This window comes from Dermacentor albipictus, chromosome 10 (genome assembly GCF_038994185.2).
Source record: "Dermacentor albipictus isolate Rhodes 1998 colony chromosome 10, USDA_Dalb.pri_finalv2, whole genome shotgun sequence".
In the NCBI taxonomy this organism is placed as follows: Eukaryota; Metazoa; Arthropoda; class Arachnida; order Ixodida; family Ixodidae; genus Dermacentor; species Dermacentor albipictus.
This window is the reverse complement of record NC_091830.1, coordinates 65,066,749-65,086,771: the sequence shown is the minus strand read 5'-3', so window position 1 is coordinate 65,086,771 and position 20,023 is coordinate 65,066,749. Positions and strand designations below refer to the sequence as shown.

Below are 20,023 nucleotides of genomic sequence, written 5' to 3'. Positions count from 1 at the left end.
TTGTAGGCGGCTACACGTGCGCCGGCGATTGTAGGTGGCTGAGCCCTTCCCCCAGGTGACATTCGCACGTGCTTCTCTCCGCTGGCGGCTACACGTGCGTCGGGGATCGTAGGCGGCTGAGCCCTTCCCCCAGGTGACGTTCGCACGTGCTTCTCTCCGCTGGCGGCTACATGTGCTTCGGAGATCGTAGGTGGCTGAGCCTTTCTCCCAGGCGACGTTCGCACGTGCTTCTCTCCGCTGGCGGCTACATGTGCTTCGGAGATCGTAGGCGCCTGAGCCCTTCCCCCAGGTGACGTTCGCACGTGCTTCTCTCCGCTGGCGCCTACATGTGCTTCGGAGATCGTAGGCGGCTGAACCCTTCCCCCAGGTGACGTTCGCACGTGCTTCTCTCCGCTGGCGCGCTCATGTGCTTCGGAGATCGTAGGCGCCTGAGCCCTTCCCCCAGGTGACGTTCGCACGTGCTTCTCTCCGCTGGCGCCTACATGTGCTTCGGAGATCGTAGGCGGCTGAGCCCTTCCCCCAGGTGACGTTCGCACGTGCTTCTCTCCGCTGGCGGCTACATGTGCTTCGGAGATCGTAGGCGGCTGAGCCCTTCTCCCAGGTGACGTTCGCACGTGCTTCTCTCCGTTGGCGGCTACATGTGCTTCGGAGATCCTAGGCGCCTGAGCCCTTCCCCCAGGTGACGTTCGCACGTGCTTCTCTCCGCTGGCGCCTACATGTGCTTCGGAGATCCTAGGCGGCTGAGCCCTTCCCCCAGGTGACGTTCGCACGTGCTTCTCTCCGCTGGCGCCTACATGTGCTTCGGAGATCGTAGGCGCCTGAGCCCTTCCCCCAGGTGACGTTCGCACGTGCTTCTCTCCGCTGGCGGCTACATGTGCTTCGGAGATCGTAGGCGGCTGAGCCCTTCCCCCAGGTGACGTTCGCACGTGCTTCACTCCGCTGGCGGCTACACGTGCGCCGGGGATTGTAGGCGGCTACACGTGCGCCGGCGATTGTAGGCGGCTGAGCCCTTCTCCCAGACGACGTTCGCGCGTGCTTCTCTCCGCTGGCGGCTACATGTGCTTCGGAGATCGTAGGCGGCTGAGCCCTTCTCCCAGGTGACGTTCGCACGTGCTTCTCTCCGTTGGCGGCTACATGTGCTTCGGAGATCCTAGGCGCCTGAGCCCTTCCCCCAGGTGACGTTCGCACGTGCTTCTCTCCGCTGGCGCCTACATGTGCTTCGGAGATCCTAGGCGGCTGAGCCCTTCCCCCAGGTGACGTTCGCACGTGCTTCTCTCCGCTGGCGCCTACATGTGCTTCGGAGATCGTAGGCGGCTGAGCCCTTCTCCCAGGTGACGTTCGCACGTGCTTCTCTCCGTTGGCGGCTACATGTGCTTTGGGGATCGTAGGCGGCTGAGCCCTTCTCCCAGACGACGTTCGCGCGTGCTTCTCTCCGCTGGCGGCTACACATGCGTCGCGGATCGTAGGCGGCGTTGGTTAGCGGAAAGCGTTCTCCCCTTGGTCGCACACACAAAGGGGCCTGTCATCACTGCGGGGCGCCGGCCAGACCGGCATCCTCGCGAGACAACAATAGCAAATTAGGAATCCATCTTCCGTTTCAGTTGAGCCGGGTCTTTCGAGCGTCCTTTTTGCCCGGGGTGGTACACGCCAAGCGTAACAGTGGCAATGCCACAATATCATCATGGGGCAAGTCGCAGTGGGGGATTTCGGATTATTTTTGACCACGTCGGATTCTTCAACGTGTACCCAATTCGCAGTGCACGGCCTTTTTGCATTTGCAAAAATGCAAAACCACACGGATCTGATGCGGTGCCCACAGGCTGAGCAGGGCAATCTTCTACAGAGCGCAGCTCTTGGGCACCCGTTCCTGCGTTTCGCGTCGTCCCCCGGCGTCCTCCCTCACCGTAACCGAGCGAGCGAGGCAGCGAAGAACGAAAATGCGAACGCGAAGCGCAGCTGGAGACGAAAGAAGGCAAGAGCGAAGAGAGCACAAGGAGAACAGTGGAGGAGGGTGTGGCGGAAACATCAGGCGGAATGCGGAGAAAGGTAGGGGGACAGCGTGAGAAGAAAAGCGTAGTGGCGCGCAAGACGGGCTCTGTGGCGACGACCGCTACGAGATGGCGCCAGAGTAGCGCGCCACGGCAACGAAGCCTTGCATGAACGGGGGTGTCCGCGCCGGCTGCTTTGAATCCCGCCCACGTGTCACCCACGCGCTGCCTCCCGCGATCTCCCGATTAGCGAGGCAGTCGCGCCGCTCTTCGCTCCGCTTGCATTGTGCCGCTCGAGATAGACTGTCCGCACCAACCAATATATCGCCAAATGAAAACACATATAGAGCTGCACTCAAATATCGCATTACGGAGTATCCCACACTCTAAAACAAAATTCCACCCTTTGGGTTGTATCTTGCCACTCAACAATAATCGGCATCTGTCTCAACCGCATTTCCTTTCTTTAATGCTGCGAGCCTGATACTTCCTAGTCACGAACGATAAGCGCGTTATCAGCCCCACATAGCATTCCTGAGAGGAAAGTAGCGAGCGCAGCGTTTTCAAGAAACGGAACGCAAGCAAGACAGATGACGGTTACTGTGTGGCAAGATACGACCCAAAGGTTGTACATTTGTTTAAGAGTGAACTGGAGCACAGTCGAAGTTGATCTGCACCCAGTCTAGCCTACGTGAAGCGGAACATATAGAACGCATCCTCGCACCTACCGCAATGATCACACAAGCTATAATTTATATTCTGCTTGTGGCTCACAAGAGCGAACAGCACCGACGTGCGATGGTTCGTTTTTTTAGTGGCCGCTGTTTCCGGTTCCATAGTTCCCAAAATCTTCGTACGCTTTCACGAGGAATTGTTTCCGGCGTTGAAGCATGAAGCCATGTAGAGCTTTAACGTATTGTCAGTCATTAACGTGGCTCTAAACGTTGGATGAAACGTCAAGGGCACAACATTAAGTAGGCATACGGCTTTATTTTGTTTTCTTTTCAACTGAACAAGCGACAATTGCGTACATGGGCTGCGTGATTGTGGCAAAACGTCTCGGTTTTTGAAGCGTAGAGCTCTCGGTGGGACCCTCAAGTGCTTCGGTCTAGCCGTATTTATGGGCCCATCACGAAGATAGTGCAGTCTAAAGCGGTGATACCAAACAGTGATATGGTACCAGTGTACGGTGTGACCAGTGGCAAGGCGTAGTACCACATGGTGGTGCGCTTGTGAGGGGAGCCTTCTCGCATTCTTTCCTCGAGAGAGCTAGTATTTGTAGACGCTATGTTTGAGACGCTGCACCTCTGGTCGAAGATGACGCTATCGTTTCAGACACTGCACCTCTGGTCTCATGGAGGGGGTCGCAGAAGCTTCAGTGTCTTCCGAACAGTCCTTGAGGTACCCGCGTACGGGTACGGCACGGTGGTAATCGGAGTGGCACCGATAACATATATTCCAACATAAGCGCATGTTGAGATAGCAGCCGTGGTCGTTCCTTAATTATCTCTTCATGTAGAAAATGAACAATGCATTCTAGATTATCAAGCGCAATTGCAGATAGTTGTTTGATCACCGTTGCCGTATTGGTTATAGGGTAACACATTCGCAGCGCTTGGCACCACACGACGATATATAAAGAACCACTGCTGCTCAATGCGCACTCACAAGATAAATTATACTAATAATAGGTGTTCCTCATGTGATTCGTTGATCATAGATCGGCTGAGAACATATCGAAAACTAGAAGTACGATTTGTCTGCTCATGGTTTGTCCTGAATGCCAACCTAATAACAGACACTACGGCGCTGTGACTTGGCAAGGCATAAAATACAACGTAAATGATGAAAAATGTAGGCGCTACACACGTTCTCACTTTATTATTTTTTTTTCACCTTTGCAACTAGCTCGATGTGTAGCCGTACGTTATTAGCGAAGTTCCCCTTTTCGCTGCTGAGATTGTCGTTTTATGTTATTTTCTTGCGACTTGCTGATGAGAGACAGCTGTATTGTTGCCATTGTGTAATGCACCGATCTCTAGCTACTCGTCGAATTTTCCGTCAATGTGGGCGCTGTAGGGGCCGTAACCACGTTGACTGCCTCCGTTGCAGTGTCTCGCCCTACTTCGTCTTTCTCCTTCAAAAGAAGAGCATCGAATACGAACGTCTGGCATCCGACGGGCATGTTTTGCTCGAAAAACTCAAGAGTATATGTGTATACGTTCCTAGTCTGAAAAAGAAAAAGAAGACACATTAATTGAGGTCACGTACTACGTTCGCGAAGCAATTAGTATATATAACTGAACGGGCACTTGGATTGGGCCAGTTGACCGTACCAGGACGTGTATACCATATCGTCACAGTGTAGGTACGTTCACCGCTGCAAGTGTAGCGAAAACAATCTTCGGACAAAATAATCAAGCGTACGATCTCTGTCGCACACATACAAATACAATTTATAAGTCTTCCCAGGCACTGCACATTAACAAAATAGGCACTAGAAACACACTAAACATTAGGTCTTAATGTAGTCTCCAATTTATGTAAATCAAATATCAAAGTTTACGTCACCTTCGCCAGAGGAGGAGTGTCAGAGCAAATCGGAGGCTCTAATGATGCAGATGGCGAGTATCCGCAGCCACTAGGGCCGTCCATTGATGACAGGCAGGTAGAAGACGTGGCAGGGCTCGATTCGAGCGTAGGCCAGGAAGGTAAGCCACGAGCACCGAGGCTGTGGTCGATGCTCCGCTAGCCGCCCCGCAGACATAAATGCAGCTTCAGGCATAGAGTCGTAAGCTCGAGAGAACCAGCCACGAACCACCAGTACGCAGAGTCCGACAGTCGGCCTCTTCCGCCACTGCTGCCTTCCTCTCTTCGTTTCTACTCTCACAATGGCGCCACTCCCCCGTGCCTTGCCCCCGCCACCGGACTCTCCGTGGTTGCTTCTTTCTTTTGTTCGACTTCTTCCGGTGCCATTCTACGATCTTATTCGTGTCTTCGTTGACGTCGTCGTCGCGTTCGCCTTTTCTTTGCAACGCATCACGTGCGCCTCATGACGCATACATGCTCGCATAATGCTCGAATATTCCCCTCATGCACCACATTGGCCACCAAAAAGTAGAAAATTTTCTCCTAGGGTAATCATCGCACCCTAAGAAATTTCTGCAGTGACTGTCGTCTGCTTGTTCAACCCCGGTGAAATGATAGCGCATGGCAACCAATCACCGTCGCTTAACCTGTTCTAGCCTGTTGTCGCGATTTCGGGACACACCAAATCTGAGCCCGCAAATCCAAACAGGGCACTTGATTATGCAGGAGAAATTCAGATTTTGACATTATGTGTGGCCATTTAACAAAAAAACGCTTCGGCGTGTCGCCGTGTGGAACTCAGAAAACAACGCTCTGCGCACGACGATTCCAATGGGTGTGAACACTCCGAGAAACTCTAGCGGCTGCATCCTTTCAAGTGCCTAAATTCAACTCGCTATCTCTGCGATACCAACTGATTTACACACAGGCATAAGGGGCGAGACAGTTCACTTTCCAAATCTAAGTCTGTTCAGTGCAAAAATATGCTAATACAAAGAGACTGTTTGGTGCAAGGTGCGCGTTTCAGCTTTCTTCAAACGAATCTACAAATCTCACCCAGTCTCACATGGTGCGAGGGTAATTTTTCGAAATTCTTACCCAACATACAGGTATTTCTAAGTATAATTCGAATGTTCTTCTGAAGGCGAAAAAATGTCAGGCTATAATAAATGGAATAAACGTCACGCATCTCTCGACGCGATGACGATCCGATTAAATCCACAAGCGGCGAAGTTGCCGTCATTTCGTGATTGATGGTTTGCACATGAGCAGCTAATGTCGGCATTGTTTTGTCATGCCGGCATTGTTTTGAATTGAGTGGACTTATTTATTCATTTATTCATATACACTAAAGGCCCATTCGGGCATTACATAAGGGGTTACATAGGGGGGGGGGGGGGGGGAGCCAGTTACAATTACAAACGTGAAGAAAAAGAGCATTGGTAAGATACAGTGACAGTGACATAACTATATACAGAAAGAATAACATACGCAAGTAGGCATTCAACGCAGAAATAATCACACATTTAGGAAAACCTTCAACTTGTTAACAAAAACATCATGGTTAATGGCAGATACAATGTCCCTCGGTAGTCTATTCCAATGACATATTGCCAAAAGTAATGGTGAATGAAGGTACAGATTAGTGCGACCAAAAAGGGGTTGCACTTTGAATGGGTGATCAAAACGCTGAAAAATTGTTCTTCAATTGACTTCATTGTTTTCTCATTGTTCGTCATGGGGCGATATGGAACCTACAAGGCTGCTCAGAAGCCCAAAAACCGACGGCAGTGGCGATTCCGACAGGGATAATGCGGCTAGAGATGAGCCAGCGATTGATCTGCCACATAAGTGCAGTCACCGACTCTTACTAGTTCGGGTGAGAGCCACATTTTTAAATCAATTATTGACTCTAGATTCAACTACGTGTCCACAAATAAATGGTCTTTGCAGTTTCTACTTCTGTAGAACATGCTGTCTATTAGAACGGTATCCCCTATTTTGCATGAATACATTACTTCAATATGCATTCACCTTAATTTTTATTTTTCCATTTGGCACCTAGAACACTCTCTGGGAAATATTTTGCGTGCGCAATCATGCCCCCACCACCGTAGTTACCTCATCAATTTTCCGAAAAACGTGCTAGCCTATGCGAGCGAATATGGTAATAAATCTAGAAAATTTAGGCAGAAGTCGTGTTGGTGACTTCACGCCTACAATTGCTGGATGTTAGTGCTAGGAAAACATCGAAGTTGGAACGCCGAGAAAAGCCACCGCAGCAAGCGATTTTTTTTCAAGATTATGCCCTAATTTATACAATGCAATAGCATATGCGAAGAACTTTTGGCTGTATTTTAACATAACTAATACGGTGCTGCTTCAGCATCGCAATAGAATGACTGAACAACTGAAGTAGAATTCACAGTAGAATGACTGAATGACTGACTGAAGCAACTAGAAGGACTGAACAGTGAGTAAGTATGCTCCATCTCCCAAGTAACTTGCAGCATCGCCGAAGGTATCAGGTGCACGCAGGTAATATACTTGCGTATCGGAATACAGTTCCGAGGGTAAGGGTCGTTCTGATTATTATTGCGATAGCAATTATGTGGACACTCCCAGCGCCTTTTTGCCGTCGCCGCCGTCGTGATGTTCCGTATAAAGTCCAATGGCGATAACACTGTCTCCGTGTGTCGTACGCTGTATGTGCAAGTGAAAGCACGCGAGGGAAGCCGATGATCGCGGCTCAGTCTAGCGCGCGAACCAGGCACGGATCTAGAGGAGGGGGGCCCGGGAGAGCCCCCCCCCCACCCTTGAAATTAAGTGGCATGCACCCCTCTCTCCCCCACGCCACCACTCCTGCCACACATTCCTAAAGCGCCGCCAAATCAATCTTGAGACTTTACAGCTATTCCGTGGTTAACATTTGGCTGCATATGAACTCCTTTTGGATGGCGGTAGTTATCGGCATGTAGGGCGGGAAGGCCAGTTTTCTTATCGATTCGGCGCCCGCGCGATTAACTCGAGATGCGTTCAGCTGCCACCATCTAGTCGAGGCATCTCTCCTTTAGGCCTCTCTCACTTTCTCTCCCCATCTGTTGCAACGGTCACGCTCATCACGGTTGCTTCGTTAGGTCAACCTTCTTTGATCTTTGATTAATCCAGCACGCGGACACTATTCTTGATAATTCAGTTAGCAATTGAATGTTTCCAAGTCTACACAGCCGATAAAACTGCTATCCTTACTACGTATAGCTGTCTACTAATTTGCTATCGCACTGGATGCCATGGCTTTCTGCAAAAACCGACTTTTTTCGGCATTAGAGTTTTACTTTTTCATTGGCACATGACACGTTACATCGAAACATCACATGTTATGCTCTTCGTGCATGTGTAACGGCTAGTATACACGTATCGTACGTAACTTGGAACTCCAACCCGTGATCGCCAGCCCTCATGGAGCAATGGGGTGAGTGACCAGTCGTTGAACCTGAACAACGCTGCGCGCGATGTTTGCCATGTATTCTTGTTATGGGGCACGCCGTAGTGGCGTTCTACAGATTGATTTTGACCCTCTCGGTTTCTATAACGTGCACTTAACTCTAAGCACACGAGCGCTTTCCCATTTCGCCCACGGCGAAGGGAGGCTGCCGTGGTCGCAATTGAACCCCCGATCTCGAGCAATGCCATAGCCGCAAAGCTACCGCAGCGGGCACATCAGTGTTGATTTGGCGTGCGACCGCTTCCCTTGTGTCGCCTAGACGCTACAGTGCTCTATTGCGGTTTTGCCTCATGCCCCCCGTGCATCAATCTTCCGCCTGAGAAATTTGCAGGGCGTTCACTTTTCAGAAATAGCAGAAAGATATCCCACCGTAACTTAAACCTATGTTTATCCAGTTTATCCGCAACCGATGTCATGTCTCATAGATTCGCAAGGCTGTCATTCACTCGTTTCGCGACTGCCGTCGGTCCTACCCATTGTCCGCCTCTTCTCCCTTCTCCTCTCTACCATTCATCTACCTACCCTCTGGATTGTTGAACTTTAGCAGAAAGGTATGCGCTGTGGTTTCTGCAATTTTTTTTAGGTCACTGATAATTACAGCGGTCGAGGCAGCATTGTGACGATGCCCACGGAGCCAGAGGCGCCATTGTGTGCACACATGCGACGCAATGGAGAGGCTCAAACGAGTTTCTCGCATCGCCTTTCCTCTCTGCCACGCTCCCACTACGTATACGCACGCTCTAAACCAACTCCCGACGCGGCGTGCAAGACAGCAACAGTGAAAAAGTCGGAGGAAGAGACAAAGAAAGCTTCACAATAATATAGGCGATCTAGTATATCACACGTGCGACGCACGCGCCGATGGTGCCGCTGCAGCGCCACGCATGACGCAATGGGAGCTAAATTTAGCCACTCGTTTGGCGTTCAGAGAGTCTTAGCTCTGCCGCGCGCTTGCCGCCCGCAAGCGGAAGTAATAGCATTTGAGAAACGTCGCTCTGTCGTAGTAAGCGTGTTCCTTCAAACCTGCGCTCCTCAAGAGCTAGGAAGTTTACAGGTGAGCAAGTTGTCGCTGCAGATTGACAAATCGTCGGCTATTGAGCTCCCGCGTTCGAAACGTATGGCTCGAACACTGGCCTGAAGAGATTCGGACAGCAAGATAAAGAGATGCCGATTCCAGCCTATCACCTTTTGTACAGGGCGTGTCCCTTACGAGTAGGAAGCGAACACATTTCCAAGATCATACCATGGAGCCTCCCCTAGCTAGATCCCAAGTAAAGCATGTAGGCTTTATAACGGGCGTATAAATGTCAATTGTGCATTTGGTTACGCCACCTCTGTACGCTATTGTCTATAGACTCTCAGTAGCACTCACAAGATGTTTCACGTACCTCAATACACCAGCCTCTCCGATACAGCCAACCCGTTAAATAATTAAGTTGTTAAAAATCTTTCACCAGCGCTTAGTTGTAGGCGACACATATATGAGAAAGGTGAGCGCTCGCACCCCTTTGAAGAATTCCGCCGGAAGTTGTATGGTTAGAAACTATTGCTTGCAGTTTGTATTCGTTTCTCTCACCTGACTTCAAATTTTCAGTATTTAGTGTATAATGGGAGCTACCTTCTATAGTGCTTCTTATGTGACATTTGTTGATTTCTTCTTATTCCGTTCATTGGAGTTGACTATGTTCTAATGTGTTCTGTGTGACCAGTTTTGTTAAGCATCCTTTCTACGTTTATGTGGGGTGTTTTTATGTTGCAGGTATATTTGGTCTCATTTCGGTTGTGAATTTTACGTCATCTTACCGAAATTTACGTCACCTGGGTGACTGACTTTATTGTTTGTTTGTTTTTATAACATTCAGTTTTTTTTTAGTACTGGCTTTGTTATTTCATATTTCGTAGACATTTGCTGTCTGTGAAAAGTAGTGGCCTCTTTAGGCGGCGCCGATATATCCTAAATATCATTTTGAAAGCGTAGCTACACTCACTGGTTCTCGGGGATCAATCAGTGGTGGCGCCGGCAAGGTGACACTGATGTTGTACCGTCCCTCATCGAGGCGACAGATATCCCTGTCGTCGCTCAATCTCGCACTGGGGGCCGTGATGTCGCACATTTCGTAAGCACTGCGAACAGCAAAAAGAAAACGGGAACCTGATATTATTCGTTGAAGGCGCCTTCTTGCATCGCCTTAGGCAATTCTCCCTGCCAGGCGGGCAGGGGCGCATATTGTTAAGCGCAGCCACCGAAAGTTACAAAAGATGACTCTGTGCCTTTACCTCTTTAACACTGATGATACAATTATATAGCGAATGTAATGATAATCAAATGGCTGTAAACATAGCAAAAATACCTTCCTCCAACTATCTAACGGTACAATCCCACTTCTACCGCTACACGAATGCCACAAAAAGTTATGCGAAAACGAAATTAAATGAATAATTTGCAAAAGAAAATTAAGCGCAAGGCAGTCATGCGGATGGACGATGCAGAGTAACAAATACATCTGCCGACTAAGAAAACATACGTGATGCAACTTATCTGAAAAATACCTTGAAAGGTATAAAACAGTAGCAGAAACGGAACATGTGCCTACACAGCACGTGTGCGTATTTTTTTTTCATATTTTGCAGTTCAATATATCCGGTCCCTTTTCTTGCCCTTTCGTATTATGCAGTTCAATCACACTCACAATGTTTATTTTACAGCAACGCTATAACCTTTTTTAACTTTAAAATATGCAAGGCAATCTTTAGTGTAACACTTATACAAACTATATATCTTACATCGTCACAGTTATAATTACGGGCATCATTATTCCAAAAACACTGCATAGCATCTGCGGTTGCTCAGTGACTGTGTCATTTGAACTTAATTCAATATCACATGCTCGATTCACGGATGTTGCAGTCCTATTCAAATGAAAGTGAAACCAATATCTCTCTGCACCGAGCTTTCGGTGAACTTCGGAGAATCTCGCGGTAGTGCAAATGAAACTGGAAACGTCCTTTGCGACGTCTCCCATTGGCTTAGTCCCGATCGGATAATTTCACACCGTTGGTCAATCAAGAAAACGGCATCTTCATCGTTGAAGCACTTGGTGAAAAAATATTCCTTGCTGTTTGGGAGCCTCCACATGTTTACATAGAATTTTTCCCGTCGCGGCGAATCTGTAGACTGAAGCGCCACCAGTGAACCTGGCGACGGTAGCACCACTCGAGGCAGTCAACATCGACAACACGGAATACACTAACCAGCCTGACTCGCACGCCAAGGGGATCGTGCCACTCCCGGTGGTACCGCCAGTCCCGACGGCCTCTACTATACGCCTCCCGGGACATCTCCCATATACAGGGTGTCTCCAACTATCGCGCTTCAAGATTTTAAAAATGTGCAAATGCCACGTAGCTAGACAGAAGCAAGGTAATGTTGTTTGCCGTCGCTGGAGATACTCAGATTATTTATTTCATTCCGCCTATATTTAGATAATACGTCTTAATTAATTAATCAACTTCTCAAAGAAGCCACACAAATACACGCAAAGTACCCTGAACGGCCAGTCGGGCGGCAATTTCGCATGTATTCGCCGGCATCTTTCACGCTCGGAAAAGCACTTCTATGTAGCACGTAGTGAGCAACAGAAAGCGGTATCGGAAGTTTATCATGTGGCCCTACAATTTTCTAATTGACAGTTTTCATATAACATGAATATATAATATAATTTCAATTAATTAATTAAGCCCGATTATCTAATTTGGCGTAATGAAGAAAGATGGAGTATCTCTAAGCACGGCAAAATACATTACCTAGGTTCTGTCCAGCTTACGTGGCATTTGCCTATCTTTAAATCTTGGTGCATGATACTTGAGACAGGCTGTATATATCAGCTACATCTTGCAAATACACTCTTAAAACGGTTGCACTTTTCGGGGTGCATATTTGTCCCACAACGATAACCGTCATCTGACTTGCTTGCGTTTCCTTTCTTGAAAACTCGGCGCTCGCTACTTTCCTGTCGAGAATGCTGTGTTACACTGATAACGCTGATGCCGTTCGTGACTGGGGAGTCTCGGGCTCGCAGCTTTAAAGAAAGGAAGCGCGGGCAAGAGAGATGAAGATTATCGTTGTGGGACAAGATAAGGCTCAAAGGGTGTACATTTTCCGAAGAGTGTGTATTAATAAGCCAAAGGCCTAATAATATCACACCGAAATGTTTCTGCAGCTTTAAAAAAAATGAGAAGACTTCTAATACGATCTGTGGTGAAGCCTAACGTTATTGCAATAAAGGCAGTCGTTGCTGTTGTGCAACACTGGCAGAATCGATGAAGATGCAAGAGCGTACTGCACTAGTAACGTGGTCCTTCAAAAGTAGGTTACGAAAAATGTTCTGCTTATGTACTTACCAAGGTTTCCCGGTGTCTTCGCAGACATCCCTGTGGTACGGAGGACGAGTCATGTGAATTGTGAACCAGGGACGTTGTCTCAGCGTCCGGGCCACGACTGCTGTGAAATCGAGAGCCAGATGCGGCTCTGTGTAGCTGATCGAAAGATCTGAAATCTGAAAGTATTCAGCCGCTGGTACACAAAAGGAAACGTCAGTTTAGACTGCATACTAAAATACCATTGAAATTAGTAGACAGACTATAGATAGATAGCCCTGGAAGAGCAGACGTACTGTTAATATGCCCGTCGAATTAAAATACGAGAAATGGAAGAAGAAATTATTGAACGTCGGGCGGAATATACGCACACCGAATAATGACTTCATTCTATTCTACTACGATGCATTGTTTATAGCTAGGTAGCACACCAAAATAGAGACCACTGGACTTAGTGTTTCAAACTGTTATTCCATGATTTGCCATATACTAGCTTCCAGAATATGGTCGTAAGAGCTCGAGATACAGTACTCGTAGCGATGGGTGAATATGTAAACTATTGATTACATTTTTCCAAACTACTTCATATCCTTTTTTTCCTTGTTACCTTTTACAGCACGCTACAGCGCCACAGATCACTACGCGACTCTGTGGGCAGGTTCTCATTCAGCGTCATACTAATAAAAATTATATACCGCAACAGAAGCATCCCTATACAAGAAGCCATACACACCTCAGCACGATTCAAGTCAGGAGGTGATTTAATCTTTAGTGTAATGGCGATTGAAGCAAAAAACAGGCCTTGTACAAAAGCACTAATTACCTGAGCATGACCTCACGTCAGGATGCAAGGTAATCGCCAGCGTTCCCGAAATAAAGGCGCCTAAATTGAAAACGGCGAGAATATATGCGAGAATCGCCATTTAAACGCCTAATTTGTTTGTACATACGCGTTTACTTCCCTCGCCGAACTGCCCATCTGGCGTTCCATATGTTTCTTTCCTGGCTAACTCTTTCAAAGTAACAACGAACATATCAAAAAGAAATAGAATGTGAAAGCTTCACAAAGGTCTGAGGTTTTATTTCATGCACAGGTTGAAGGACAAGCATGACGTCGGGGTTTTCAAACTCTCGACTGCGGAAACGTATTTGTGGCATGAAAATTTTATGCTATCAAGCAGCGGTCGTTTCTTGCTCGAAACGAACGAAAAACGTGTGCAGCACGTATGCCGGCGCATTTTATTAATTTTTCTTTTGCGTGTCGATGGCTGGAGCAGTGTGCACGCCTGCTCCCGCCATGCATGCCTAAAACGACACAATTCATGAAGATGGTTGCGGTTTGCTCGTTTATCCTGCCGAGATTCCGAGGCTTAATGTGGTAGTACAGCTGTGGACGCGTTGTGTTGACGTGCGGAGCCACAATAACGTTCAACGCCGGCATCCCCCAAACTCAATGCTCCTTCAGCTACACTGGGTTATCGGATAGCAGGGTTTCTTTTTTTTTTTCGTAGGCCATAGCGTTGTCAGCCGAGCATCGGAAGGTTCGGCCGAAGCGGAATGAGGAGAGAAGACGAAGTCACGTAAGCAGTGGCCATGTGTTGAGAAGAAGAAAAAAAAAGCTGCCGGTTTATGTAGCTAGCATGCAGAACGGTATCCGTTCCGATGGGCTCGAGAAATTCATTTCTGCAGGAAAAACTGGTGATTTATTATTAATTGCTTGACTCATTTATCTATTTATTCATTCATTCAGTCATTAACTGACTAATTAGCAACACCACAGCTTCGTGTGTTCCATTTCACTCATAACTGCAAGCTGTGAGAAGATCTGCCATGGTTGCTTAGTTGCTTCGACGAGGTCACGGGATGAATTCCCTGTTGTGGCGGCCGCATCTCGAAAGGTGCGAAATGCAAAAGCACCCGTGTACCATGCATTGTGTGCACTTAAAAAAACCCAGGTCGTTGAAATGAATCCGGAGTCCGTCACAACAGCGCGCCTCACTACGCTGTTGTGCGTAGTGATCCAGATTGTCGTTTTCGCACGTAACTCTTAATTTTGTTAACGCTGCAACAACACTTCGAAAACACGCGTATGTGTGAATTAAACCATAAAAATTTAAGGAACACCAGATCTTAGAAATAGCTAAATACATGCGCGGCCACACAACGCCAGCCTAGTATTCGCATTTTTCGCATTTACACTCTCTACCAGTATATGTGAGCAACATTGCGATGTTTGTTTGTTACAGGCTGCTCAGAAATTGAACGTTTTCCGAGACCTCGTGGTCCGTAAACCTTTGTAGTTGACTCTACATGTGTGTGTGCGTGCGTGCGTGTGTGTGTGTGTGTGTGTGTGTGTGTGTGTGTGTGTGTGTGTGTGTGTGTGTGTGTGTGTGTGTGTGTGTGTGTGCGTGCGTGCGTGCGTGCGTGCGTGCGTGCGTGCGTGCGTGCGTGCGTGCGTGCGTGCGTGCGTGCGTGCGTGCGTGCGTGCGTGCGTGTGTGTGTGTGTGTATGTGTGTGTGTGTGTGTGTGTGTGTGTGTGTGTGTGTGTGTGTGTGTGTGTGTGTGTGTGTGTGTGTGTGTGTGTGTGTGTGTGTGTGTGTGTGTGTGTGTGTGTGTGTGTGTGTGTGTGTGTGTGTGTGTGTGTGTGTGTGTGTGTGTGTGTGTGTGTGTGTGTGTGTGTGTGTGTGTGTGTGTGTGTGTGTGTGTGTGTGTGTGTGTGTGTGTGTGTGTGTACAAGAAATGTCCTTAGGCAGAACGAAATCAAATTACACAGCACCCGCGAAACACACATAGCTAGAAAAGGCCTTTATTGACTACCTAAGCTGATGATGATGGTTATGATTAGGAAATCTGTTTACGGTTTTTACGTCGAAATTCAACGACGTCTCGATTTCATACATGTGAGGCGATATTACGAAGGCTTGCCTATTTTGCTAACACCGGGACAGCCTCCATTCAAGGCAAGATGACACGCCCGTGTGATCTTCGTGCGTTTCTCCGACATGGCGGTTCTGGTGCGCTACTCCAGCACCGACTGCAGCGCCATTCGCTCATGTGGTTGGTAGCGCTGATCGACGGAGCGGGACCCCGTTCACAACGACTTCCGTCGGCCTGGCGCGGCCAGTATGCGAGCTGGAATACTGGGTAGGAGCGCGTTGAGTAAGTAAAGAACGCGTGTGTTCTTTTGCGCTGAAAGCACCGGATGGCGCCACTGCAGCTTTCTCCCAGTTAGCCAAAGATTGGTATGCCGCTTCCCTTTGGGAGCTTACGGCAAAACCACTAATGAGGCCATGCAGGGTGACATAGGTTTGGCCTCTTTTGAAGTCGGTGAAGCGCAGAGTAAATTTAGCTTTGTAAAAACACCTCAAAGAAAATGTGCCTGAAAATGTACAAACATATCTGTGCCTGAATAGCGTGGACACAGCACGGAGGAAGAGGTCAAGAAAGTTGGCAACGAAATGCAGGGTAAATGAAAGTGCAAATAGACAAGCAGGAGTCATTATGAAGAAAGCGAGAGAAAAAGAGAGCGGATTGGATGCAACGAAATTGAAATAAAAAAGACCATTTAAATTTAAGATGGGAAGAAAGAAACTGGAGTGTGTACTGTAACATAAGGGGCAGTGTCTTGCCATTTCAGACTCGAGCTGGTTGCCTAAGCGCAAATACATACTGGAGCAAGTATTCGCAAGAAGACGAGGAATGTGCGCTGCAGCGAAAAGCCGGAGACCACTCAGCACATACTAAAAGAATGCGAAGGGATTCACCAAGTCAGACCCGTAGGCAAAGTACACCTTCCAGACACGGTTCGACTTGAAGTGGACGGAAGCATTAACCGTATTGGTATTGGTAGAAAAGAGGCAGGGAATTTTTTATACGACCGGATCCATTACAGGAATTGGAAGCGATACAAAGTAAGCCGAGAAGTTTTGAGGCAAAAAGAAAAGATTATAGAGATGTATACCAGAATGAAAAACATGTACAGCATACCCGAATAAATCAAGCAGGCTAGGTGACTAATTGTCACCGCCACGTTTCCAAGGGAATAGCAGTAAATCAGCATCATCACCAGCGCTTTTGCCGCTGCCATACCGCTGATTGACGCAGTCACCAGCCTTTCTGAGCGAGTTCTTTAGCTATTGGCCGTAATACCGGTTTATTACGAAACACTTTACCCTTGGAATTAACGTAAGCGGCCACTCGCTTTTTTTTGATTTTGAGCTTACTTGGAGATTCTGAGCTATTCCTGTGATTCGACGTCATATACTAAGGCTACAAGGTGATGTTAGCTCGAGCTGCAATTTTGCGATAAATGCCTGTTGCTGGAACACATTCCTTCGCGACCTCCCCTTTTATTGTGACAGCAGTTAGGAGCGTGAAAGTGAGCTTCCTCCGTTCGTTCGTTCCGTTACAAAAAACCGCACACGTCGTCTTCATGGCGTCATCGTTCTCGTCGTCATGCCGGTATTTTCACTGCATATGGTGGAGCAGCTTGCTAATGATTCCAGAAGCTTCGCGCTACGCTGATAGCACTTGTGGTAGTATGTGCTATAGCATTAGATAAGTTTAGGACCATATGAATCGCTGAAACGTATTTTTATTTTGATCGTGATTAGCTGAATGAGCCCACCATCGATTTGTTGCGAATACGCGTAGAGATACATAAGGCTCCTAAGAAAAGGCATAGCGAAGATTATAGTAGGTGTGGGCCAATTGAAATTTCGGGGTGGGTCAAGTTGAAATTTGGTACTGGGCCAATTTGAAGTTTCGATGCGGTCCAACTGAAATTTGAGAATGGGCCAACTTGAAATTTTGGGTGGGCCCAGTTATATTAAGGGGCGGGCCAACTTAATATATTGGGGGTGGGCTAACTTGAAATTTGGACAAGAGCCAAATGAAATATTGGGGTGGGGTAACTTGAAATTTAAACGAGGGCCAAATGAAATTTGTCGGTGGGCCTTGTTGAATTCTGGGGGCCGGCCAACTAAAATTTAGGAATAGGCGACATTGAAATTGGAGGGTGGTCCACCTTTAATTTAAGAACGGGCAAACTTTAATTTGGGGGTGGGCCAACTTGGATTCGGTTCGGGCCGACTTGAGGTTTTGGGCTTGACCAATGTCCAGTTGAACGCTGCTGAGCGTCCTTGAAGTTACGAACACCTAGTGGGCAAGCGAGCGCGTTCAGAAGCATGGCGCGTTTTCTATAGGCCTTACCATTGCGCAGACAGAACGCAGGCAAGAGCTTGCGTGTACAAGGAACGCGCGCATAACAAGGGCTTGCGAGAGCGACATCGAGGCGAAGTCACGAGGGGGACGTGGCATCGCGGCGAGAAAATCTGAACAGTCTACTTAACCTTAAGCATTCTTTGCCACCGGAAATGTCATGTGAAGACGCGCATTAGCTAGGAATAGCATGTAATCAAAACTAGGGAAAACGAAGTCACAGACGAGCGGAACAATGCTCACGCGTTAGCTGACAATTTTCAGAATTTTTGCACCTTTTTTCACTGTAAGCACTAAGCTCTGTTGCACTTAGCAAGAGTAAATAAATGAAATTTCGGCTGTAAAGGGGACATATCTTTCATCCGTTCTTATTCCGTTCTTGTAACTGTTCCTGCGGACTAGTTCTTTGTACCCTCCAGTTTCTACTTGCATCGTATCGTGACACGCATCAGGGGATGTGACATGTGCGCCGCGTAATTGCGCTACCTGTGTTACCTATTCGCAATGCGTTATGGCGCCTTGCAGCAATGCAGGGAGCGCAGCTCAAAAAGCGACTCGTAGATCTACGCGCGCAGCTGTAACCAGGCGGAAGTGCGATACGGTTTTCAACAATGGGAGCCCCTTTCGTATTTCACATCTATCAAAACATGCAACCACTTTGAAGCAATTAACTTTGAAACTTTGAAACGTCGGGCTCAGCAGACCCCTGTGCAGGCAGCAGCACAAGTCGCGGGTCATCGTCAACGCCGAGCAAAAAGCTTAGTTCGTTCTCAAGGACGCGGAACGATATCGCCGCCGAGACCTTCAAGTGCGTGCTGGCGAAAATCAGCCACGACAGCTTCTACAGGAGCAACCTCAGGTGCGATCAGCTGAAAATGCGAACCGGCAGCTTCACCGCGAACATCCTCACTAGGAGAGCCACTTCGATTGATGGTCTTTACAGCAACAACGCTGAAGGGCATCAATACGCCTAGTCTAATCACTGGTCGTTCACTTTCCTGCTGAAGACTGTCAGTAACAAGCCTTGTACATGTAAGCAGCAAAAGCAAGTCGATCCGCACAAGTTGATACGTGCAGATCCGTCGCGTCGCTGTTCGGAAAGTTCTCTGGCTTTTACGCACACGCATGAGCATACCTCGGATAATGTTAAAAAAAGAAAGGCCGAATTCCATTCCTTTCGCCTTTAGCTTATATAATTTTACACTGGAATGGTTGTTGCTGCAGGTGACAGCCCATCACATCATTTATTCCACGCGCCCTTCCGGCAGAACGCGGGTGCTTCTCCTCGCTACAGAAAGCTACCCGGTCGCCCCAGTTCGTGCTTACACCCTGTACTTTCAGCTATGCATAACCAACGAACGCAGTCTTTGACTTAACTGATCTGTTCATGCCTGTCGTACACGCTCCTTGCTTTGATACGCACTGCGGTAGAACACGAAGGTAGTACATTCGACCGCTCACTTTCCATGATATCACTTGCCCTGATTACATAAACCAGCGGAGGGCATTCTAACCACCACAATGGATCGTCACGTTGATGGTTACCTCGCGGAAGCGCGAGAATGTCGCCGACGTTGTCGACTGCCCGCTGTCCTTGAACAAAAAAAAAAGCGTTTCACAAAAGTGCCACTTAGGCGAACACCAATAGTCACTGTTTTGCTTTGACGCTCTTCCAGAATACCTGAAATGCCCCACTGTAGAAACGCTGCACATCGTTGTCTTTTGCTACGTATTTTTATCCCTCACTCCCCTTCCTCACGAGTACGGTGGCACAATGGCCGAAGTCCAGTTAGCATCCCTGTCTTTCCTTTACCTTTTCTCTTTCTGTGCTGGAATCGCAACCTTTGTCTGATCTGAATAGAGACTGCACTGACATTGAACACAAAATCATGGAATAAGCGATCTACTGCGAGAGTACGTAGGGCACCGTGGTAACATAACTCTGAAATGGCCGCGATACACACATTGTGTAGCAGCTCGTAGTGAGCAGTGGCATTGTTAAAGCCTACCCCGTCACATTTCAATACATGACACATAGTAGAATAGCACCTTTACCTGATACGTGGGCCACGGTCACTTTTGTAGTTCCCGCTGTAAGGCACTGGTTAGCAGGATGATGGAGCCTTGAAGTGATCAACAGTACTAGAACAAGGACATGTAGCTCAAGCCAAAGTTTCAGCATGGCGACGCGTCTTCGTCGGGGCAGTGATTCCTTGCAGAAGTTGCTACCCTGACGAAGACTGTCTGCTTGTCCGAACTGTGGCGTCAGCTACATTTCATGTTCTATCGCTATCAATCGCCTGCGCATCTCAGTCCTCGCAGCTTTTGAAACGTAGACGCAGAT

The 20,023-nt window shown here is 48.0% G+C and overlaps 1 protein-coding gene across 1 annotated transcript; it reads right to left on the bottom strand.

Annotated features, from left to right (window-relative positions):
* Positions 1 to 3,831: 3,831 nt before the first annotated feature.
* Positions 3,832 to 19,993, bottom strand: LOC135904165 (uncharacterized). The gene is made up of 4 exons (XM_065434775.1): positions 19,735 to 19,993; positions 12,484 to 12,655; positions 10,071 to 10,206; positions 3,832 to 4,218 (listed from the first exon to the last, which is right to left on the bottom strand). Exons 1-4 carry the CDS (start codon positions 19,859 to 19,861, stop codon positions 4,027 to 4,029), a joined length of 627 nt encoding a protein of 208 aa, XP_065290847.1. The 5' UTR covers positions 19,862 to 19,993; the 3' UTR covers positions 3,832 to 4,026.
* Positions 19,994 to 20,023: the final 30 nt, after the last annotated feature.

Excerpts from the sequence above, each read along its gene's own strand:
- LOC135904165 (XM_065434775.1), bottom strand. The coding sequence starts at position 19,861 with ATGCTGAAACTTTGGCTTGAGCTACATGTCCTTGTTCTAGTACTGTTG. Across the intron at positions 12,656-19,734 it reads GACCGTGGCCCACGTATCAG|CGGCTGAATACTTTCAGATT; the intron begins GTAAAGGTGCTA and ends TTTGTGTACCAG. Across the intron at positions 10,207-12,483 it reads GAAGACACCGGGAAACCTTG|TGCTTACGAAATGTGCGACA; the intron begins GTAAGTACATAA and ends TGCTGTTCGCAG.